Here is a 24,490-nt window from a genome sequence, read left to right as displayed (position 1 = left end):
CTCCATCTTCAACTGCTTTATTTCCAGCTGGCCTTCCTTCCTTCCCTCACTGTTCCAAAGCATCCTGGATCTCTTTCTTAAGGGGTGCAACTGGGGCCCAGCAAAGTGTCTTGAGTCTTCTGCCTTAGCCTGCTCAGGAAGGGGGGGGGAGTCCAGAGCCCCCATCTAGCCCAGTGGATGTCCCTTCATCTGGGGGCTCCTGCTACGGTCTTCTCCCCCCTACCCAATTTTCCCAACCTAGGTTGTTGTGCTCAGAGCCTTGGGTGAGAATGGCCAGAGGGCCTATATAGCAAAGGGCCCTCATCCCTATCTGTGCCTGGGACTCTGTGACTAGCATTGCCTTCCCTCCCTGCTTTGGGCTGGCTCTTCCCAGGACATGGTGCTGACTTCCTGGAGCACCTGAGTTTAAGGGTCGCTGGTCCCCTCCTTCCCCACAGTGGGCAGTGGTTATCATCTGCAAGATGGCTGCCTGGGGAAGTAGGTGGCATAACAGGAAGTGACCCCCATAACTACTGCAGCAGAGGAGGGGGGTTTGCTGGCAGTGGGGCCAGCCAAAGACCAAGAGAGTAACTGGGCTGCGTGGTCTCTGTCCACAGCTGGCAGAGTCCAGCGCATACTTGGCTGCTGGAACGGCCTCTCCTCTCTCTCCCCTTCCCGCCCCCCATCTTTCCCCTATCCCCACTATTGACCGTACAGCTCTGCCAGGCGCCGGAATCGTGGGCCCCATTCGTTGAGATAGTCGTAATCCTGGTCTTCGTCGGCCAAGCTGGAGAGGATGGAGCTGAGCGAGCCGCCGGCCGAGCCTTCACCCTCGTAGTCGTAGATGAGAGCCGTGTCGTATGGAGGCACACTGGGGTCGCTGTCAGCTGCCTCAAGGCCCTGCAGGGGGAGGAGAGCCAGGGGAGCTCAGCAGAGGACCACCAAGACAAACCACATTCTAAGGACCCTCTCCCCTTAGCTGAGACTTGGATAGTGACAAGCGGGATATACAATTTTTAAATGACTAAAATAAGATTTAAAAGTTCTAGTTGCAGCCCCCATGGAGCCAAAAGGGCAAGCTAGCTGCTTGCCAGGCCTCCTTTTTCCTAGCCATTACCTCTTGCCCCGCAAGGGTGGGATGCCTACAGCTCTGCAGCAATTGCTGGACTCCCAATTCCCAGCACAGCCAGAGGCCAAGCATGATGGGAGCCAGGAATTCAGCAACAGCTACCATTTGCCAGGTTCCCCACTCCTGCTCCTTCAGGCCCTGCAGCTTCTTGATAACTTGTGCCAGCACCGAACTGAGAAGGGGGTAGCTCTGTGTGGCCAAAATCAGGGAGGGTTCCCCACTTCCCGCTCTGCCCCAATTGGCCTCTCCCATCCTCAACAGTTCCTCTCCCCACGCTGCCATCCTCCCAGCCCCTGATGTGTCTCTTCAGTACCTCGTTGATGAAGTCCTCTATGTCGGAAGGACAGGCAGGCAGCCGCCGGGGGTACTGAGGCAGGCCGTAGCTGTAGGGGGCGTCCCTCCGGTGCGGCGGCTTGCTCCGAAGAGATGGTGGGGGGAAGAGGTCGGGGTTGCGTAGCTGGTTGAGGTCGTAGGCATCCTGAAAGGCAGGAAGAGGGACCTTACAACCATGATGTGTGTGTGAGAGAGAGACACAAGGCTTCCTGGCCCTGCTGGGGCCTGGCAGGTGAGGTTTAGCAGCAGGGGAGGATTCAAGTTGGGAGACCCCCAATAAAAAATGCATACAAAATCCTGTTCTCACTATGGCCAATGGGAAGCCTGTAAGGAGGACCCGAGTGTGACATCACCTCTCCCCACCCATAATTCTTGGCCACTGGCATTCAGAGCCCTCCTGCCTCCAACAGTGGAGTTACTACCAGCCGTTGTGGCTAGCAGTCATTGGCAGTCTCATTTTCCATGAATTTGTCTAGTCTTCTCTTAAAGCCAAACCCAGTTGGCGATCACTGCTTCTTGTGGAAGAGAGTTCCGTAGTTCTTTAAGTCCATCATAAATTGTTCAGGCTGCCTTCTCTGCCGTGCTCTCCCACCCCACCCCCACATATAATTTGGGGTCTCACCTGGTCCTCTTCTCCGCCGCCTTGTTCGTTGTAGTTGACGATGTTGTCCCTCAAGTCATCCTGAGAGCCCCCCAGGAGACCCTTGTGGAAGGCCTGACGGCGGGAATGCTCCAGCGCAGCCACCAGCAAGGCCAGGACTGCAAGCAGAGAGGGAGAGGTTAAAAGCAGCAGGAGCCGTGTGTGTGTGTGTGTTGCAGAGCATCAAAACATGCCCTTTCCCCAGCCTCCTGCAAGTAGGAATGAGCAAATATCTCAATTCTGGTTTCTCTCTGTTTTTCATTTTTGTCCGATCCTAAATTCAATTCTCCATATTATTTTGCTTTTCTTTTTAAGTCCTCGTGGAATTTTTTCAGCAGTTTTGTGAGAATTTCTCATATGCACACCATTATGCATTTTTTCCTAATATGGGGTGTGTGTGTTGCACAGCAATTTTCCTTAATATATTACATTTTCAGATGGATGGATGGATGGATGGATAGATTACAGCAGAAAATCAATGCAGTGTGAGAAAAGTAATAATTAGTACTCAAAAGGCCACTGGAAGCAGAAACGATTCTCCCATTTTTGGAGGAGGAGCAGGGAGGACTTGATGAAAAGTTCCAGAGCAGGGGCCCAAGTTCCTTCCAAAAAGGCACTGCTATTTGTGGTGGCTGCCCAGGCCTCTGCATAGCATGACACGCAGCTCCTACTCATGAGCAAGTAAGAGACGCAAGAAGCCTGCTCTAAAATTGTACCTCGGGTCCCACTGGCCAGGCCGGCCCTACCATTAGGTTGAGCTTGAGGGACTGAACCACATCAGACATGCCCCTGCATAATGCCCTTTTAGGAACAGGCCCTGAATCTCACGCCAGAAGGCGTGTTGCACTTACGCAAGAGGAGGATGGTGCAGCTCAGGATGATCATCAAGGCCCCGAAACTCAGGCCTGCCACAGCACCCACCACGGCAGCAACGTGAGCCTGGCAGGAGCCCCACTTGTCACAGGCGCACACAGAGACATTCAGGAGCTGCTCTCGCACCTGGGGCGGTGTCCCCGAGTCACTGATGAGCAGCGGCAGGACGTGGAGCCCTACATCCACTTCTCCTTCAGTCTGCAGCAGCGCATGGGTGTCTGTAAGAGATGGGGGAGTTTCAGGGAGGAGGATGGAGAAAGCAGGCACCTGCCTGTGTCTATTCTTCTGCACCCCCCTCCCATAATGCTTTCTGTTACCTTTGCAGGAAGACCAATCCAAGTGGGTCTGAGGGGTCCCAGGACAAGGGGCCCACTGGCTGGCTTACTTGGGGGCAGCAGCAATGGCAGAAACAGCTGTGCTGAGGGACAGGCAGTGCCAGGAAGCTGAGCCTAGCTGCCACTTCAATTTCCCACAATACCTTGGAGTGATATTGAAGGAAATTAAAATGGTGGCTGGACTTTGTGGTCCAGCCTTGCTCAGAGAGCCAGGTCATTGGGGTGCTCAGGCTCCTTGGAATTGACTGGGAAAGCCAAACGCTGATGCCATCCCTAGTTGAATCTCTTTCCCACCCTCTGCTAAATGTAGGAGTGCTGACTCCCACCAGGTCAAGGTTACCATTGATGTGTCCGAGAGTCCAATTCTGAGCCATGTCAGGGCTGAGGCGAAAGTGGAAGGGCTCGGCGTGGGGAGCCAGGTCGTCGTCAGTGGCACTCAGCACCAGGCGTCCGCCCTGGCTGCATAGCTCGCTAGTCACCGGAAGCAGAAGAGGAGCATGGTCGTTGACTTCCAGCACCTCAATGGACAGGGTCCCTGTAGCTGTCAGGGATGGGTTTCCTAGACAAAAAGCAGGAGAACGTAGATGCATTCCTAAGGGAAAAGCTTTGATTGTGACTACGGCCGGCCCTAACAATAACCACTCTCTGCCCGACCTTCTCACCATTATCGCTGGCCAGGATCTTCAAGGTGTACCAGCCGCCTGGGAATGTTGAGCGTGGGGGAACTGTCTGTCGTGTCTGCACCAGGCTGGAGTCAGGGTCCACTTGCAGCCAGCTGGCCAGGTCAGAGGCCTGGAAGTACCTGAGGATGCAGGTCAGAGAAAGAGACGCTAATATTGTGTGTGTGTGTGTATTCATGAACAGCATGAATACCTAAAGGGAAGTCACACTCACCAGCGTGTCACACACATCTGGGAGGCAAATTGGGCTTGTGTGGTGGAGGAGGCACCTTGCAGAGGCTCATACAAAACAATGCCATGACAACTATGCTCTCCCCTGACTGCTGGAGGCTGTATGCCTTTGAATACCAGTCACTGGGAATCACAATGGGGAAGAATGCTGTTGCGCTCAGGTTTTGCTTGTGGGTATCCTATAAACATCTAGTTGGGCACTGTGTGAACAGGATGCTGGACTAAATAGGCATTTGACCTGATTCAGCAGGACTTTTCTTCTGTTTCTGCAAGTTGGCATGTTTTTCTTCTCGTCCATAAAGGCTAGAGACTTATTTAAAACAAAAAGGGGAACAGGAGCTGCAGTTCTTGCGGCGCTTAGTTTTATGCCAGGCACCAAGCCATGCCTTTGGTCTGCAGCTCCGGAAGGGCAGAATCCCACCAAGCCCTGGAGGCCAACCCTGCCAGGGGGTTTTCTGCTCCCTTCCTCTTTAAAATCACCCACCTGCTCCCAATGCAGGCTAACCTGGAGTATCTCCTTGGACGGTAGCCTGAAGCCCTCTGGCCCAGCTCACCTGAGTTGCTGCCCTTGCTGGGTGTCTGGGTCACTGGCACGGTAGAGGGTTATCTCTGTGCCAGGGGGTGCACCTTCATTCACGCTTCCCCTCCAGGGATTCTCCCAGAAGAAGGGGGCTTCATTGGCATCGAGCACGTGCACCCGCACTGTGGTCAAGGCCCTGGCAGCCTTTGGGGCAGACAGCTCCAGGGGACTTTGGTTCTGGACAGAGACAAGTAGTTCAAACCGGTCCCGTTCTTCGTGGTTGAGGGCCTGACAATAGGGACAGAGAGTTGGTGAAGCCGTGGTTAGTGGCGTGGGACCCTTTGGCTCCCATCGTTGCAAATCCCTCAAACAGGGCTAGCATTCCTGCTTCCTAGCCTTTTCTCTGTCTGCTCTGTTTTGAGCTTCAACCAGCTATTGATAGCTAAAGCAAGAGTTGCAAGAACTCAAATCCACTTTGCGTATTGTGGCTTCTGGCCCCAGAATCCTGCTCCCTTCATCCAGGACTGGCGACTGGTTGTGGCTACCCTGTGCTGATGGACCTGCCCTTAGCGCATGGTGAGAGGTGCTCTTGTTATCATTATCTTGCTTGCTTAAAGTTTGGGATTGTGCGCCTTTATTTAAACTCTACAAAGACAGCTAGCCTGTAAACCCCTCTCCCCTCAAAGTCCACACCCCAGGCCTCATATTTAGGGAATGGGGGAGGCTATGGCTACTCCATGGTGAGTGGAACGCACTCTGTGCATGCTCATTAGCACCCAGTGCTTTGGCCATTGTTCCCAGGTGCTCTAAACAGGCTCCAGGGATGGGTCCAGCTGAATGCCATTCCTTACCTTCACCAGGGAGATGACGCCATCGTTGGTAAGGGGGTCGGTGTGGATGGCGAAAGCTCCGTTGGGGTCCCCCTCCAGAATAGTGAACTTAGCCAACCAGTTGGGAGAACCAGGGAGGTCCTTGTCTTGGACCAGCACCCGCCCAATGACCACGCCTTGCTTGTTCTCAGGGGCCTCCATGGAGAACTGCAAGAGAAGGGGGGGTGGGTGGGAGTTATTCAGTACTTTGGCCTGGCTAGATCTGCCAGTGCACACTTTGCAGGGCACAGTCTTCACCTTCTTTCTTGTTTTTGATGGAGAACTGGAGAAGGGGCAAAACTATGTGTGACATTTTGAACTCTTTGCGGGGGAAGCATTGGGAATAAACAAGAATGATAAATAGAAATTGGATGCTGCCAAGGGGCTTGGCAGGAGCAGCCTGTGCGCTATGGCCCGCACTTGATGCATTTTGTGGGCTGCACTGATTCATCGGCATGGATCACTTCCTGCTTCACAACTGGAGTGGTTTTCGTTGCTGTTGTTATTATGCGGGAGATATTGGAGAGGCCAAACAAAGCCCTGCTCCACTGCACTCTCATGCCCCTAACTCCATTCAAATGGAGCAGAAGGAACTTCCAGCCACACCAGCTAGATAGAGAACCCAGCCAGGGTCCTTTATAGTCTCCTCTCCCACCAGTTCTGCCTCCTCAGTGGGTGGGGGTTGGACTCCCCACCTCTTTCTCCGTGAACTCGGGCGGGTTATCATTTATGTCATCCACGTAGATAACGGCTGTGGCGGTGGTGGCCAGACCCTCTCCGGACATATCTGCCACTTGGAGTGTCAGGTTGTAAATGCCGATGACCTGCGTGGAGAGGAGCAGAGGTAGGTGACGGTGTGGGGAAGAGGGTACGAGCCAGAGAGGGAAGAATACCATTCACACGGTTCTAGGATCTGCCTATTCCTCCTTCCTGGGTTCCATATCTACAATACCTTTCAGAAAGTTGTTTGCAGTTCTCTATATGTTTGGACACCTCTTAAGATGCTGTAACTCTTAAGATGCATGGCGGTTCCAGAGCCTGAGTAGCAGATTTTTTTAAAAATCTATATTTGGATACGTCTGGGCATCATTCTGAATCAAGATGTTGGAGTGAAACTTTAAAAATTGCACCAATTGAAACCCCAATTTCAAAACTGCACTGATTTTTGCTGCTGTTTCTTAGAATTATTCAGCAATGCTGGGTGTGAGGCTACTACTGTCAGGTAAGTTTAAAAACCTAGTTTTCTGTCCCACCTTTCTTTCCAAAAGACGGTAAACAAAAGGTAAAGGGACCCCTGACCATTAGGTTAAGTCATGGCCGGCTCTGGGGTTGTGGCGCTCATCTCGCTTTATTGGCCGAGGGAGCTGGCGTACAGCTTCCGGGTCATGTGGCCAGTATGACTAAGCTGCTTCTGGCGAACCAGAGCAGTGCATGGAAATGCTATTTACCTTCCCGCTGGAGCGGTACCTATTTATCTACTTGCACTTAGAGGTGCTTTCGAACTGCTAGGTTGGCAGGAGAAGGGACTGAGCAACGGGAGCTCACCCCGTCGCAGGGATTTGAACCGCCGACCTTCTGATCAGCAAGTCCTAGGCTCTGTGGTTTAACCCACAGCGCCACCCGCATCCCTCCAAAAGATGGTAGGTCAAAGCTTATCTGTACTGTACTGGATTTTTGCAAATAAAATAAAGTAAAATTTTTGGTGTATTTTTAGAATACTGCAAATCATTTCCTGACATTTCACTCTTTCAAGTATAGTTTTGAGACATAGTGTGTGTGTGTGTGTGTGTGTGTGTGTGTGTGTGAGAGAGAGAGAGAGAGAGAGAGAGAGAGAGAGAGAGAGAGAGACTATTAAAAATAATTCAGGGCAATATTGTTACAGCATTAATGTGCTGCATTCAAAATGACTGCCCCGTTTTTTCAAAAACATCTCAGCCCAATAGCTTTCAAAATTGGGAATGTCGTAACAAAATAGACCCTAAGGATTTAAATGATCAAAGTTTGTGTGCAGATTCAAATGAGAAATAATGTTTCATCCCAGATTTCCACTGGCTTCATTCTTTGGTGCAGCATACAGTCCACTCTGCTCTTTGGCGCCTAATGACCTGTCACCCACGACTGCATTCCACCCTCAAACTCTGAGACAAACATTGACAGGCTTGTACCTCCCGGTCAAACCCAGCTCGGGCTGTTTGAATTTCCCCTGATAGCTCGTCAATTGTGAAGACATCTCCCATCTCTGGTCCCAGGATAGAATATCTCAATGCGGCATTGTCTGTCTCAGGGTCATCTGCGTCTGTGGCTTCTACCGTCATCACGTAGGTACCTAAGAAGGAACAGAGATGCCTTATTCCACCAGGACAATCTATTTTCCCATCTAGCCCAGTGGTGTCAACACTGACTGGCAGAACACTTGAAGGTTTTTTTATATATATATATAAATATTTTTACTGGTTTTAATTATAACAAACATCATATACAGTAGACATTAAAAAATGTTTATACCATCAATACAATATCAAAATGTGGGATTTCTCCAATCCCTTAACTTCCCTCTACCCTCTCCATGGTTCCATTATTGTTAATTCATGCATGTCCAAATAATATTTTCCATCTGTACGTATCTAGTTTGATCTGTTATCATAATACTGCAAATGTTTTTTAGAATCCTGCTGATGTAGGCTTTGACATATATGCAATAAAAATTTCCTATTCATTTAAAAATTTGTTATTGTCCTGATTTCTGAGTCTTCCTGTTAATTTAGCCATCTCAGCATATTCCATTAACTTAATTTGCCAATCTTTTTCCGTGGGAGTTTTTTCCTCTTTCCAGTTTTGGGCTATCAATATTTGTGCAGCCGTTGTCTTATACAAACTCTCAAAGGTCTAAGGCAGGGGACGGTCATTCCCATCAGCTGCTACTTGTTTCTCACAGTTCCCCACCCTTCGCTTCCAGTTCAACCCACCTTGATGGGCTCAGAGAACTGGCCCATCCGTATTAAACAAGAACTATGCAAGGGTCTGGCACACCCACCTGGGGGAGCTTCTTCCACCACGTGCCCAGCAAACACAGCCTGCCGGAAGAGGGGCCGGTTGTCATTCTGGTCCATGACCAGAATCTCCAGGTCTGTGGGATCCTCCAGTGGAACTCCACTCAGGTCTAGTGCAAAGGCCCTGAGCTGGGCATGGGCAAAGCAAGAGGTGTTGAGTTATTACCATCAATATAAGCCTAGTTCTGTCTTATAAGATCCACACATAACCAGGGAGCCTGTCCCCTTCAAGATCCACAATAAGTATCTTTGATCAAAAGCACTGTTTTTGTGCAACATTCACAAATGCATGCATGATTACCCCAAATTAGGAACTGGGGATGTTCATCCCATATTAAGCTTTGGGCCACCCAAAATGATGTCCCACAGCTCCAGAAGAGTATCCTCTATGAAATGACATTGCTGTTGGGCCCAGCCTAATGCTTTGGTCAAAGGACGCCATTTTGAGAATCTCGAAGGTGACCATTTCCTGAGAGAGATAATATGGGGCAGCCTGAAGTTTATTTTGGGGCTCTGAAAACTTTAGTTCCTTTTTCAGTTTTCTGAATGAGCAGGGTTTCAAACTTTTGGACAAATAAGGAACTGGCAACCAGCCACCAACTTCACCACTGTCTCTGACTACTCAGTTGGTCTACCAGTTGGCTTGCAGCACAAGCTTGTTCCTCACCTCCTGCCCCCTCCATCTGCCATGACCCTGCCCCTCCCCCCACTTTGGAACAAGGCACTCACTTGTCTGTCTCCACTCACAGTCTGTGAGCAGCTGCCTGGGGTGTGAATTGCCTTCTGCCTGGGAGGTGAGAGAGCATTGCTTGATGGCCAAACTTATCTGCTCTTTGGCTTATCTATTCTTGAGCCAGATTTTGCATTTAGCTGTGATTCCTGCATTGCAGGGGTTGGACTTGTTGACCCTTGGGGTCTCTTCCAACTCTACAGTTCTATGATTCTTCCATCCTTAAAATATTCTGGGTCTGGAAATTCATCAGCTCCAGCCAGCTTGGCCTGTGGCAACCCAACATCTCGGACATCTCAGGGTTGGCGCAGTCTACTCAGGGAAATACATTTTGCACATGCTCAGAAGCACCTTATCATCATCACCACCACCACCACCACCACCACCATTTGCATGTGTTCCAGAGCTCAGCCCTGACATTTAAAACACCCTCCGGAGCTGCAATGAACCACGAAGCAAGTTGGGCTTTCCTTACCCGAAAGCGGTCATTCTTTTCCCGGTCCAGCACAGTATTGAGGTAGACTTTCCCGTTGCGTTTATCGATGGAGAACACACCCTTGGGATCTTCATCCACTCCTGGACCCTTGATGCTGTAGATCACACCTCCGGGCTGCTGCTTGTCTGATTTAATCTACAAAAGGGAGATTAACCCTGTGTGCTGGGAGAGGACCGGCACTTCCCCTGCTCCTGCCCACAGGTGCTGCCCTTCCCCCTCTCTGTACCCAGATGTGACTTAAATCCCAGCCAGGCTCAGGGACATAGAAGGCTGCCTGATTCCATCTAGCACGATATTATCTCTACACTAACTGGCAGTGGCTCTCCAGGGGGATTCGGGCAGGGCGTCTTTCTAAGCCCTGCGTGGAGATGCCGCTGGGGGTTGAACCTGGGAGGACTTTCTGCATGCAAAGCAGATGCTCTGCCACTGAGCCAGGATCCGTTCTCAAAGCATGGCACAATGAAAGGCTTGATGCACAGTGCAACGTCCTTGGAAGGCGAGGGCCAGTTTTCTTGTGAATGCATGTGCTGTTGTGCAAGGAGGGGCTGCCACGTAGCTGCCTGCAAGCCGCAGGTGTGGGGGAGCCTGCCGTGGCAAATGCAGCTGTGCCTTCACCATAACAAAGGCCACACACACATTCAGTGCTTACGGTCAACATTCATGGTGTAACAAACCGGTGTGGCTGTAGGTGAGCACTGCATGTATTGAATGATGTCTGCCATTGTCAGACTGTATTTTTAACCTGCCTTCAGAGGCAGAGTGGGAGGGAGAGGAGCAGCCACAACCTGGTTGGTTGTGATGGGATTGTAAGGAAGGGTGGCAGCCTCTATACTGGATCTAGCAGTGAGCACAATGAGCAAGTGGGTGTGTTTCTGCAGGATGCTGTGCTATTGGCAGATGACAACACAGCATCTCAATGAAGGTCTCAGGGCTGGCTCAGTCCAGCCATTTCCTTCCAAGGCACGATCCTGGGTCAGAAGCCCAAATGCAGACCTTGGTGGGATGCAAGCAGAGAGCATGAGCAGCCACGGAAACATCACACCAGGGGGGAAGAGAAGAGCACTTCTTTGCTTCCCAAGCCTGCTCCTGAACCAACACTGTCCACCACTGTTGAATACCAAATTGTCCATTTTCCTCCTTACCTGCACCAAAACATGGGGGAGCCGCTTATGGTTCTCTGACACGCTGATGGGAGGGATCACCCAAGCCCTCTTCACCCTTCCTGTCGCATCCTTCTGCTGCTTTAGATGCAGTACTGGGGGGCTGCTATGGACCTCTTCAGAGCAACAGACATCCTGCCAGGGGGAAAAAAGGTGTTATATCAGTCTCTGACATATTGAAGACTTCAGAGGCTTATTATTGTGTCTGCTACACTCCCCCCCTTTTTATGCCTTCTGTTCTGACTTTAATTTCATGGCGGTTCTGTGTTCTGCACAAGCTGCTTTGGCTCATCATGCTTTCAGCTGAAAAAGGAGGCTATAAGTATTGTAAAATGAAGATCTGGCAGAAATAAAACTCCTTTGTCCTCCAGGGGCCACAGTCCCTGCCTGGCTTGCTTCCTCACTCCCTGCCATACACAGCTCCAGCATTTGATTCAACTAGGTTGAGAACTTGGGTGTACAATCAGTCCTTGAGTAGATTTAAAATATAGAGGAATTCACAGAAGATAAGGCTATTTATCAATGTCTCCTAGTCACTGTTCTCCCTCCATGTTGGAGGCAGAATGTCTCTGAATACCAGTTGCTGGAACTCACAAGCAAGGAAAATGCTGTTGCACTCAGGTGCTGCTTAGGGGCTTCTTCCAAGAGACACTGAGGGCTTGTCCACACTTCTGCTGGTCCCGTGCCTAGAAAGCATGGGCTGGAGTGGTCTCCCACTTGACATGCACTTTCTAGGCATGAGTTGGAGTGGTTTTCCCCTTGCCCCACTCCTACTCCAGAGAAAATGTGCTCTTTAGTGCTAACTCGGAGCAAACGTCAATCCAGAGAAAACCTGAACTGCTATTTGCTCTGAGTGCCAAAGAACAGTTTTCTCCAGGGGAAAGAGCAGGACGAGAGGAAGTGTGGATGAGCCCTTATAGCTGGCCACCATGAGAACAGAATAAGGACATAAAAAGAGCCTGCTGGATCAGGCCAAAGGCCCATCTGGTGCAGCATCCAGTTCTCACAGCGGCCAATCAGATCCCTGTGGGAAGACTGCAAGCAGGACATGAGCGCAACGGCTCTGTCTCTATCCTGAGCTTTCCAGCAACTAGCATTGAGAAGCATCCCGCCTCCAACAGGGGATGAGGCTGGGCTAGATGTGCCTGATTCAGCTTCAGGGCTCCTATGTTCTGTTCTTATCTTGCAGCAGCCAATGGCTGAAAGCATCTAGCTGTGGGATGTAGTGATTGCTAAGAGCTAGGTGTGGGCTGTGCATTCCTCTCTGGTAACCCAAGAACCCTTTGTGGTAGGGAGCAGCTGCATGTTTGCCATCTTTGGGGGAAGGGCCTTACAGTCCTGGAGGAAATGGTGAGGAAGGGTCTTACGCAGCCCAGGAGCTGCTAGAGCACAACAAAGGAGGCAGGCTGATGCCAGGGAGTCAGTTCAGCAATGTTCTGATTGACAGGTAAGCAGGTAACAAGGCGGATTCCCAGTTTTTGGTATACTGTACAGAGGCGGATGGCTGTAAATGAGTGGTCCCAGTGATATGGACAGTGGCCGGGGCCCTTGATGGAGTTTAAGGCAGAGTCTCTAAACTGTGGTCCATGGACCACCACTGACCCACAAACATCATGTTGGTCCTTGCTGTGTGCATGGATTTGTGGCTGAAGGTGAAAGACATTCTGTTGCGTTAAATACTCATTGCTTTTTAATTGGATTATTCTTACATTGCACTTTATTATATTGAAATTTGAATTCTATGGAATCCAAGGTGTAATACAGTAAAATATACTATAATTAAAAATGCAAGAAGCAATACAAAACTAAATTTAAAAATACAACATCTAGTACAGCACATTACAAAGGATACAACAGGCAGAAAAATCAAGACCATCAGCAATTTCCAGGTGGTCCACAGGCAAAAATGTTTTGGTGAACCACTGGTTTAAGGAATTTATATGTCACCTAATCACCAAGTTTTTTTTAAGCAGAATACATTAAAATTATTCTTTGTGATTTGCTCAACCCCCTATTAGGAGGATGAATCCTAGGTTGCTGTCCCATCAAAAGTAGCCCAGGCTCTTATCCCAAGCCCTGGTTGCGCATTTGGTCAGCCACTGTGAGAAGAGGGTGCTGGACTAGATGGGCCTCCTCTGGCCTGAACCAGCAGGACCCTTCTTATCTTCTTCTCCTCCAGGCCAGAGGGGGCTCATCTAGTCCAGCACATGGCTAGTAGCCACTGATATCCCTCTCCTCCATGAATTTGCCCAATCTTCTTTCAAAGCCATCCAAGTCGGTGGCCATCACTACCTCCCTGCAGGAATGAGTTCCATAGTTTAACTATGTGCTGCATGAAGGAGCACTTTCACCTGTCCTCTGACTCTTCCAACATTCAGCTCCGCTGGATGTTCACAAGTTTCTAGTGTCATAAGAGAGGGAGAAAAAGCTTTTTTCTGCTGCCTGTCTCCATGCCATCACGGTGTGGATACTAGCAGAACCTGTTAGCTATAAAAAGCAAGGGGACTGTGGGAGCCGGCTGATAATGTGCTGCTGCTGCTCCCTGCTCCCTCCACATCTCCCCTCCCTGAAGCAGCTGCATGGAGACGGCTGGACTTCTTACAGAGGAAGCTGCCTTAGGTTGACTCAGGCCCATCAGTCCCTCCTAGCTTAGTATCACTTGCACTGACTGGCAGCAGCTCTAGAGGTTCAGGCAGGGGTCTCTCCCAGCCCTACCTGGAGACAGAAGCTGGGACATTCTGCATGCAGAGCAGATGTTCTAGCACTGGTCTGCTTTGGCCTTCCTCGTGAGCCAGCCAAGATCCCAGCCCAGATTTTGGCGCAGAGCAGGCTACGCTACTGAGCTTCTGACCCAAGGGAGGTGATGGCTGCTTCCTGCCTCTCATTCCTTCCCTGTGAGATCTATTTTTGTTTCTATTTTGAACGGCCGGACCCTCCTTCAGCTCCTTTCCCACGTTATTCCCATCTTGCTTTGGCAAACTTCCCTGGCACCCAGCTTCTAAGGAAAGACCCGCTTGCCCTACTGCTGCGGCTGGGAGCCTTGCAGAGAAGAGACTGAGCTGAGCTTCTGCACCCCCTTCACACAAGCCCCATCCCGTCAGCCTCTCCATGGGTCGGGCAAAGACAAGGCTGCAGCACAAACTTTGGCAAAAGCTCTCCAGAGACCGGTTGCCTTGTTCAATTTTTATGCTGGTGCATTTTTTACATTTACGTCCCCCCTTTCCTCCGCGGAGCTCAAGGTGCAATATATGGCTCTCCCCATCCCAATTTTATCCTCACAACAACCTTGTAGGTGAGGCTGAAAGACAGGGACTAGCCCAAGGTCATCCAATGAGCTTCATGGCCAAGCAGTAGATCCGAACCCTGGAGTTCCTCTGAATGACCTATTTATTGAGCACTCATCCTGATTTGCTTGTGGGGTATCCATATGTCTTCCTGACGGTCATTTCTTCATCCCACACTGCAAAAGTCTGATTCTTTCTTAAGGAGTGGATTCGTTTCAGTAGGGAGACAAGAGCATTTTTTATACACAAACCTAAAGCTCCAATAGGGACGCGGGTGGCGCTGTGGGTTAAACCACAGAGCCTAGGACTCGCCAATCAGAAGGTCGGCGGTTCGAATCCCTGCGACGGGGTGAGCTCCCGTTGCTCGGTCCCTGCTCCTGCCAACCTAGCAGTTCGAAAGCACATCCAAGTGCAAGTAGATAAATAGGTACCGCTCTGGTGGGAAGGTAAACAGTGTTTCCATGCACTGCTCTGGTTTGCCAGACGCGGCTTAGTCATGCTGGCCACATGACCTGGAAGCTGTACGCCAGCTCCCTCGGCCAATAAAGCGAGATGAGTGCCGCAACCCCAGAGTTGGCCACGACTGGACCTAATGGTCAGGAGTCCCTTTACCTTTAAAGCTCCAATATGCACCTGAACCACCTCCCTGCCACAAAATGGTGACAGTATGGAGGTGCCCCTGGTCTCCTGGGCCACAGGCCCACACTCTAACAGCAACGCCACACTGGCCAGGAGAGATGCTTTCGTAACTGGTGTGAATTTAACTTCACATTCCCATGCAGCATTTCTGCCAGCCGTGACCCCCCCATCCCTTCCCTCCTGCTCCCGACTTGCCCTGAAATGTAACCCAGCTCCCAGCCCTGGATTCCGCAGCAGCAGGTGGCCAAGGGGGGAAGCACACACGCATGCGAACCTCCTGGAGCGCAACAAAGAACGCCACCACCCCCGTCCTCCACTGTAAGGGGATCCTTTCACTCTGCCCTGCTCACGCAAGCTGTGAGGGGCCCCTTTGGTGGAAAGGCTTAGGATTTGGGTCAGGGCCTTACAGATCTGCAACTGCATGGAAGGACATCTTCTACTTGGAACAGGGTGCAGTATAAAGTTGGGGGATGCAGGACAGGTGTATATGCACATCAGTACATACAGTGGTACCTCGGGTTACATACGCTTCAGGTTCCATATGCTTCAGGTTACAGACTCTGCTAACCCAGAAATAGTACCTCGGGTTAAGAACTTTGCTTCAGGATGAGAACAGAAATCGTGCTCTGGCAGCGTGGCGGCAGTGGGAGGCCCCATTAGCTAAAGTGGTGCTTCAGGTTAAGAACAGTTTCAGATTAAGAACAGACCTCCGGAACGAATTAAGTACTTAACCCGAGGTACCACTGTAGTGCCCACCTTCCAACTTGTTGAAGGGGGTGTACATAGAATCATAGAGTTGGAAGAGACCCTGAGGATTATGTAGTCCAACCCCTGGCAATGCAGGAATATGCAGCTGTCCCACACGGGGATCGAACTTCCAACCTTGGCATTATCAGCACCATGCTCTAACCAACTGAACTATCCAGGCTGATGTGCGCGGGCTCTCTCTCTCTCCTTCCCAACCAAGCAAGAAGCTGACCCCACAAAACAGAGCACGAGGGGCTCATCTCTCTGCAAGCAGGGAAGAACCCAGAAATTCATCATAGAAAGGAGGTTTGTGGAAGCACCCAGCAGTCAAGCAGAGGAGAGGGATGGTGGGTCACACCTCAGGACTTTCCTTCCCCGCCCCACCACTAAACTCCCTGGCCATCATTCCAAGAAGAGCTCTGCTGCAGGGTGTCACTAATGCAAGCCACATGGAATTCCAGCTTCTTTGCTCTCGGTCACTGGGGTGGGTTGCATTTTTATGCTCCCAGCTGCCAGCATGGACATTTCACGCTTGTTGTTGACTCAGGGGGCAGCTGGCAGAAAGGGGGAGGGATGCCTCTTTCACTGCTGCAGAGCTGCAGGATATCCAGTGGCTGGCTCTCCAAAGTCCGAATCGCTTTGCTCTCCTCCACATCTACACCACCCTGCTCCCATGAAGAACCCTAGAACTTCCCTTCCTTTTATCTCTGAAGCTTCATAGCCTTTAATTTTCATTGAAAGAAAGTTTCCCATTCCAAATAGGTGGTTATTGAACGGAGTAGGGGTCCTGTGCCCTCCCAGGAGTCAAGAGTCCCTGTGTCTTTCTATGCAAAGCAACTGATCCCATCCAGCTCTTTGGAGGGGGAAGTCCAAGGGCCAAAGTGCCATAAGGGCAAAGCGGCTTCCAAGGAGCAAGGGGGTGGGATGGAGAAGACATTCCAGTTGCACAAGCCCTCCATGAGGAAAGCAAAGGCTTGGGAATCTGTAGGGTGGCTTGATGCAAAGGAAGAGGAGAAGGGCTTTTCTTTGCAGGAGTCAGAAAAGCTGCAGCAGCTGAAAGACATGCCTATGAGACTCACCACTGGTGGGCTGGGGGCATCCTTCTTTACGTATCTTCCTGCCCTAACAATTGAGGATTGTGAAATGAGAGTGTGGACTAGATCCCTCTCTGTGTGTGGCTAAAATGAAGGCAGGCTCCTTTGGGACCTGGAGACATCATCTTTCTCTCGCAGGGCACAACAGCCCACATTTGCAGAAGGCCTGTCTCTCCCTGAAAACACATTATAGTTTTCTAAGCAGTCTGTTGGGACTTCTTCATGAAGCCACCCTGTAAACTGTATTTCCCCCCAGGCATTGAAAAGTTCTGTTGAAGAGAGTTCTAAAGCCCCCTGATAAAACTTTTCTTCTTCTTCAGTTATGACAGAATAGAGTGGAGGGATCCCAGGACATTTACGTGAAGCTGCTTGGAGGTTAAAGGAACAAGCCAACATCTCCATCTAAAGAGGTGGGGGCATTTCCCGAGAGTGGTGAACTGCCACAGGGTTACCAACTTGCACTCCAAACAAAGTTGCCACCACGCCTTTGACATGGGTGCTCTCCCTATTGCAGAAATCAGAAAATGGCCTGCAATGGCAGAACTTCATTACTTCTCTCCCCGGCCCAAGCCTGATGTGTCCAAGCTAAGTATTCTCCAGGGGCTTGGAGTCTCCTTTCTGAAGTGGGGTGAGACTTGTTCAACTTAACTCCCAACAACTCCTCCTCCTTCACGTGCTAGACTTACAGTGGATTTGCTGTGGATTCAGTGCCACAACTTGGTAACCTTGGTGCAGTTGGAGATACTCGTTGGGTTATGGTTTAAGTAAAGCTTTATTAGAGAAACACACACACACACACACACACACACACACACACACACAGTGTTTTGCACAAGCATTCAAAGAGAAAATTAAACCAGAGCTTGGAAAATTCATTTCGAAAAGGAACAAGTTCTTGCTCATGTTCAACATGCCCCAAAAGGAACGAATTCCAGTTCTCGTTTGTCCCTATACAAAACCAACTAGTTTGGTTCACATTCAGTTCAGCTGAATTCAAGTTTATCCAAATGATCCTCAGCAATTTTTCTTTCCCAGCACTCAAACTGTTAGAAGCTGCCTGTTACAAAACATAGTTAAGAAGACTAAGAAAACATCCAAGAGCACACACAGTGGCATGTGAGTGGCTTAATTTACTTTTCCAAACAATGATTATCTTGAAGCTTAAAGACCCAAAGAGGGGGAACCCCCCCCCACAGAGTTGAACTAGAGAAATTGTCTCAGTGTCTACCCCCATAATGAACAATACCAGCTCGGTTTACCTGGCAATTACGGGAGCCGCTTTGAATTGTGCTCCAGACATTTCTGAACTAATTCAGTGAACTTCGCTAAGCCAAACCAGCTCATTCCAAGCACGGAACAAAATACAACCGCACAGGTATATACAGAAAAAGCACAGATTAATCTCTTAAATTCCCAAGGCAGTAGAGATCACAGGTAGAAAAGGCGACCTGTCATCCAGGATCCCATACAACACATACAAAAGACCAAATTCCTACATTATGAGGAGCACACCGCTGGGTAAGATGTGGGATTTTTTTTGGGGGGGGGCTATTGGGTTGTTGTTTTTATTTTTATTATGCATTTTGTGGTTTTACATCTTGATACTATTCTCTGAACCGCCCTGAGACCCTCGGGTATAGGGTGGTATATAAATTCAATAGATAATAATCATATCTGCAGAAGGCCCTTACCTTCAGAGCTCAGTGACTGATTGGCTAGATAAGGGGGGAGACGATGCTTCAGATATCCTGGTCTCTAGCTGTATACACACCCAAACCAACACCTTGAATGTAGCTCAGCAGCTAGCTGGAAGCTTGGACATGTATATTCTACCATGTGCTCTGTCTACTGTCCTTGGCATGGCATAAGCCTTGTCTAGGACAGAGAGGCTGGCAAAATTCCTCCTGGCTGCAAATCAGTCAATCAAATGGACCCTGGTGGCGAGGGAAACCCCCTGATTGGTTCTCCAGGTAGAAATGACTTTGGGATGGGACTCAATTGCACGCAGGACCCTCCACCTAACTGAAGTCCCTGATGCCCTGGAGTGCAGAGGAGGACCTCCACCGCCCCATTGCCCACTCCTCCAGGCTGACACACCTGCCCTGTCCTGTGCTTACCTGAGCCCACAACATGGCCAGCAGGAAGGAGATGAGCCAGAAAGGGGTGGCCATAATAGCTTGCTAGTGGTTGTGCCTCAGGCAGAGTGCAGAGCCGGACAGCCTCCGTCCTCTTCCTTCTCTCTCACACACAGACTGCTATGAGCAGAGCTAAAATAACCGAGACCAGGCTCTGACAGACAGCACATGTGCTGGGGCCTGGGAGAGGAACGCCGGATGGTGGCGGGGAGAGGGGGGGGGAGAGATGGCCTGGGAGCTGCATGGCCTGCATATCTCCCCTGCCCACACACACCCTGAGAAAGGAGTGTGTGTAGAGTGTGTGTGTGTAGAACTGACACTTGCTATCCCACCCACCCCTCACTAGAAGTTTGTAGAATTAACTTTTTGAAAGAAATATTAAATCCCAGATACTAAAGCCAAGTCACAGCGAGGATCAAGAATGGCCTGAAAAGAGGATGTGTCCTCTCTTTGGCCCTTTCCTCCACAGTGGGCCAAATTGTGGACTGGTTGGATGGCAAGAGACAAAGAAAAACTATAAGGAACCATGGAGAGCTGATGCCTCCCAGGAGCTGGGCCCCTAGAAATTCCATCCCTTCCTCTCCTTCTTTAGAAAAGTACAGTGGTACCTCGGGTTAATTACTTAATTCGTTCTGGAGGTCCGTTCTTAACCTGAAACTGTTCTTGACCTGCAGCACCACTTTAGCTAATGGGGCCTGCTGCTGCTGCGCGATTTCTGTTCTCATCCTGAAGCAAAGTTCTTAACCCAAGGTACTATTTCTGGGTTAGCGGAGTCTGTAACCTGAAGCGTATATAACCTGAAGCGTATGTAACCCGAGGTACCACTGTAATAGCTTTGGGCCCCTCCAGATGCCCCATTTATGAAATACCTGATCTGATTTGCTCGGACAAAACCTACACAGAGGTTAGGCTCTGTCCAGCCTTTATCCAGCATTCGTTCTGATATGTTTGCAGGGAAGTTACACAGCAATGAGCATTCATCCTGATTTGCTTGCAGTGTGTTTACAAAGCTTCCTGCTAGTCACCCATTCATCTCACGCATTTCAATGCATTTCCCCATCGCTTTCCAAACCACAAAAGTCGGTTTTTGTTTTTAAGTGGATTTGTTGTGCTAAGCTGACAGAGCACCTGACTCCACTTTAATCATGCAAATTCCCGGCATGTGATCAAATCAATCCTCTGAAACAGCGAGAGTCCGGAGGCATCCTTTGCAGTGAGAACTCACCCTTGCAACATCACTCAGAGACCTGGATCTGCACCTATTCCTTTTATACAGATTCTGTACCAGGGGCCTACACTCTGGGTCTTTTAAGCACTGAGATGTGCCCTAATGCAGAAGTTATTTGTAGCCCACCTTTCCTCCAAGGGACTCAGAGAAGCATTCAGAGTTCCTAGGCGGTTTCCCACTCAGGTGCTCCCAAGCCCAAGTTTAGCTCCCAAATTTGGTTTCAGAGGAGCTCTTTCTCTAGATTATTTGGGTGGAATAACAAGGCCTGACAAGCACTGCCAAATGGCCAGGATAGGGTGGTCAGGAGGGTGGCCACTGGCTGGAAAAAACTCAGACGGAGCTGTTTCCCCCTGTTAGTTTGTCCTCTGCACCGTATTTTTCGCTCTATAAGATGCACCAGACCACCCTATCCTGGAGGAGGAAAACAAGAAAAAACACACATTATGAATCTCAGAAGCCAGAACAGCAAGAGGGATCGCTGCGCAGTGAAAGCAGCAATCTCTCTTGCTGTTCTGGCTTCTGGGAGAGCTGCGCAGCCTGCATTCGCTCCATAAGACGCACACACATTTCCCCTTACTTTTTAGAAGGGAAAAAGTGAGTCTTATAGAGCAAAAAATAGGGTAATTTACTTATATTTTATTGATTTATATACCATATTTGGAAGTCCATGTATTCTTCTTTTTTAAAAAGGTATTTGAGAATATAAGAGAAAGGAGAAGAATAAATTATTATTGATAACAATAAAAAATAAATGTAGGATATGCATTCTACCAAATTTAAGGCTAATATACCTCTCCTGAAGGCACTTTACCACCACTCTGAATGTGAATGAACTTAACCAGAGAAGGAGCAATTTTTTAAAAAGTCATAATTGTAGTCCATAGGAAATTATTTCTCTGCTTTGCTCTTTCAGCTAGTGTGCACTTCTTTATTAGTTTAAATTTGCTGCATAATGTTATCAGCAATTAAAAGAAGCACCCTTAATTTGCCAGAGATATTCCAGATGATATGGAGAAAAGCATAATTAAATATACTTTATATGAAAAAACAGCAATAATTATGCCCCGCCCTTCCACTGTATTGACATCACTCACAAGGGCTTACAGCCATTTAAATCAGGAATGGGGAATTTGTGGCCCTCCAGATGTTGCTGGACTCCGACTCCCATCAGCCCCAGTTAGCATGGACCAATGGTCAGGGATAATGGGAGTTGTAGTCCAGGAACATCTGGAGAGCACCAGGTTCCTCATTTCTGATTTACAACAGAGCCTGCCCTCCCCCAAAAAGCTATACAGAAAATCAGAAACAACAACAATAATAAAAACAGTGGTGTAGGAAACAAAGCTAGGGGCCTGAGCAACCTTATTCAATAATTACATGGAGTGACAGTAGAGAAGATGTACCTCTGTTATGATGGCCAAAGCCTATACATCTAGGGAGGGAAATCTTTTTCAGACTGAGGACCTCAATTCCCTTTTGGGCATTCTTCTGAGGGCCACATATGGGTAGAGAGGCAAGTGGGGGGAGCAATGGATGGGTATTGTTTCTGCACACACACCCCCCTCCAACCTCCATCCAGGTAAGCAAACATGATCAGAGTTCAAGGACCCATTGCAGCCAGGCAGAAACCCCCCAGGAGGGTCGGAAGCAGCGCTGTGTCCTGGGGAGAGTCCTGAGATCGCTCACCCTCCAGGGTTTAAAGACATTGAACAGACATAATTGAAATAGACCTTACAAACAGTCACAGTCAGCCTCCCGTACGGACAAATCCTATGCAAAAAAAGGGTAGGTTGGGAGAGAGCAGAGTCTGGGGTTGAGCTTTCCTGGCAGAGCCATGGAAAGTTGGTTCAGGGGCAGAAGGGAGAAAAGACGTGAGGAGGTGGCAAGGAGCCAAGGGCCTGGAAAGAGTTGTGGGGGAGACAGGGCAGAAGATCGCTGGAGGCATTTGACTGCATTTTTGGTTAGCTGTTCTGTCGCCTCAGGGGCTGATTAACCATGACCGCCTCTCCCTCCTTGCAAGCCCAGGTCTGCTAGCTGGGATGTTTCTGAACAGCTGCTGCAGGAATTCCAAATGCTTACATGGGAGGGAGTGTTGCCCAGGGTGGTGGTCACAATGGGGGAGGGGGGGCAAGCAGAAAACAAGAGCCGAGGCTTTTTTGCTGCTCCCTACCAGGCTCTGCTTGTGTCTCAGAGGTCCACGTTTCCTGCTTGCAACAGGTTGCAATGTGAAAATCAAAGCGGGGAGGGAAGAGTTTTCACCCTACCAAGCTCCCACTCATCTTTCTCAGTTCCTTAAGTCTGCATTCCCACCCCCAGCCACCAGCAACCTTGAACTGCATTGAAGGTGAAGCCCAAGCAAGTTTGTAAAGAAAGAAGGGGTGAGGATAAAGTAGGGAGGATGAATATTTAAAGTATTGAACGAAATTATTTAATTTGCATTTCAGGCCAACAGCTTTCCTAAATATGTGGCAAATGCAAAACCGCCAAGGCATCAGATCACACTCTGTGGTTAAGGGCATACAGTACAGCACACAATGCACAACCCATCTGCAGAACTTACTGCCACACAAGGGTGGGGTATAATATTTTAAAAACAAAATAGTGATGGCAAATAACTTAGACGTCTTTAAAAATGGATTAGGCAAATTTGTGGAAGTGGGAAGGTCTGCCAGTGGCTCTAAGGAACCTCCAGATACAGAGGCAGTCCATCTCTCTGAATACCATTTGCTGGAAGTGGGGTCTTTCCTTCATGCCCTGCATATGGGCTTTGGAGGCACTGTGAGAAAGAGAATGGTGGGCTAGGCAGACCTTTGGTCTGCTCCAGTAGAGCTGCTCTTGTTCTTAAAGCAAAAAGGGTACATTTTAGAAAAGAGTTCACCCAATAACCCAAGGAAATACAGTTGTGACCTATAAACATCATTTGATGGCTGTTTGGTTTCCATTTATAATTTTTATGAATGGCGCAGTACAAGGTGGAGGTCCTGTAGAGCTGAACCTTTCATTCTGTATGGACCTCCTGAAACCAAAACTTTCATACCACCTGCTTATTGAACTGCTTGCCTAAATCTGTGCTTTCGAGGCACATATAAGAAGCATGCCAGAGGAATTTCCCTATGCTTGTTTCTTAGCATAAAAGAAATACAAATACTTTTTACAAACCAAAAAACCCAAGCTCACTCAATGCAATCCTACAAAATAAAGTGGTATGGACTTTCCAACATAGGTTCTGGGACTGGCGATGCCCAGCTCAAATCAATTCCCAGGGGGTGGTCTGAAGGAACGTGATGCAGCAACCTTGCTGAAAACAAGCCTCTTTACATCAAGTCGGTACCAGGAGGGGATGCTGGTCTGGGACAACCTGCCCCGTGTTCCACCTGGAGTTCCATCATGAATGGAAAATGGGAGCGAATAGAACAAACCTATCCTCAGGGGCAAGCTTAGGTAGAGAGCTACCTAGAAGAATAGCTGCCATTAAGAGAGTGGTTGTCCAATCAACAGAGCCTCCAGTGCCTGGGGGTGAGGGTGGCCAATGTGGTGTTGAATCAGGGGCCAGTAAGGACTACTAGAAAAAGCTGTGCCTTGAGGAACTGTTGGGTTCCTCTTCTTAGAACTAAGGATACTGGCTGGTCAGCAGGAGGCCGCAGGACAGCCGAGAATCAAGCTAAGTGCCTGCAGGATGTCCCAGTCAGAGAGGAATGTCACAGTTGTTCATTTCCTGGGGTCCCAATGCCAGGAATGAGCCCTTCCCGCTCTGCAGGCATCTTCTTGTCTAGCTAACACTGGAGCCAGCAGGTTTCTCTGGGAGTGGAAACTCTCTCTCCCCGCCCCTCTGGTGACACCCAGAGGGGAAGAAAATTGGCTCAGTTCAGTGTAATATGTGCTTATGAAACTGGCACTCCCCCAAAACAACACACAGATTGCAAAGCAGCTATCCTTCAAAATGCACACTTCTCCAGATTTTGAAACGGAACTCTCCAGTGAAAAGAATGTGCAGGAATTTGTACATTAGAGAAAAGTGTACATTACAACCCATATATTAGGGGGGACAATATACCAACATGCACATATATTGGGGGGAATTGCTCACGTATAAAGTTGTATTGAGGTAAAATTGTATACAAAACCATGTTTGCGCCCACTAAAATGCTGTCAGCCGCTTCTCAAAGTGTGTGCAATATACACACTGACTTCAAAATAGATTCACAAACTGATACAGAGATGTGGCAAACTGAACTTAAGACTGGGAAAATGAGAAACAGAGAGAATGACAAAACTGTGGAAAGGCAGAGTTTGAAGAGTCATCTAGTCCAACCACCACTAAAGAATCTCTGAGCAATG

At 49.2% G+C, this 24,490-nt stretch overlaps 1 protein-coding gene across 1 annotated transcript; it reads right to left on the bottom strand.

The window, feature by feature from the left end:
• Position 1: 1 nt before the first annotated feature.
• CDH15 (cadherin 15) lies at positions 2-19,060 on the bottom strand. Its single transcript, XM_082233087.1, has 14 exons — positions 18,907-19,060; positions 11,008-11,160; positions 9,845-10,000; positions 8,624-8,768; positions 7,755-7,915; positions 6,285-6,413; positions 5,572-5,757; positions 4,755-5,008; positions 3,952-4,091; positions 3,630-3,848; positions 2,933-3,172; positions 2,064-2,200; positions 1,422-1,586; positions 2-879 (listed from the first exon to the last, which is right to left on the bottom strand). The coding sequence occupies exons 1-14, from the start codon at positions 18,958-18,960 to the stop codon at positions 682-684; spliced, it is 2,337 nt and encodes a 778-aa protein (XP_082089213.1). The 5' UTR covers positions 18,961-19,060; the 3' UTR covers positions 2-681.
• Positions 19,061-24,490: the final 5,430 nt, after the last annotated feature.

The sequence above is a fragment of the Podarcis vaucheri genome (assembly GCF_965113315.1).
Source record: "Podarcis vaucheri genome assembly, chromosome: 7".
NCBI classification, from domain to species: Eukaryota; Metazoa; Chordata; class Lepidosauria; order Squamata; family Lacertidae; genus Podarcis; species Podarcis vaucheri.
This window is presented reverse-complemented; position numbering and strand designations above follow the sequence as displayed.

What these genes read in the sequence shown, in the direction of transcription:
- CDH15 (XM_082233087.1), bottom strand. Translation starts at nt 18,960, where the DNA reads ATGGCCACCCCTTTCTGGCTCATCTCCTTCCTGCTGGCCATGTTGTGG. An exon ending in AAAAGAATGACCGCTTTCGG is followed by an intron (nt 8,769 to 9,844) that starts GTAAGGAAAGCC and finishes GCCCATGCCCAG; the next exon opens with CTCAGGGCCTTTGCACTAGA. An exon ending in CCGAGTTCACGGAGAAAGAG is followed by an intron (nt 5,758 to 6,284) that starts GTGGGGAGTCCA and finishes CTTCTCTTGCAG; the next exon opens with TTCTCCATGGAGGCCCCTGA.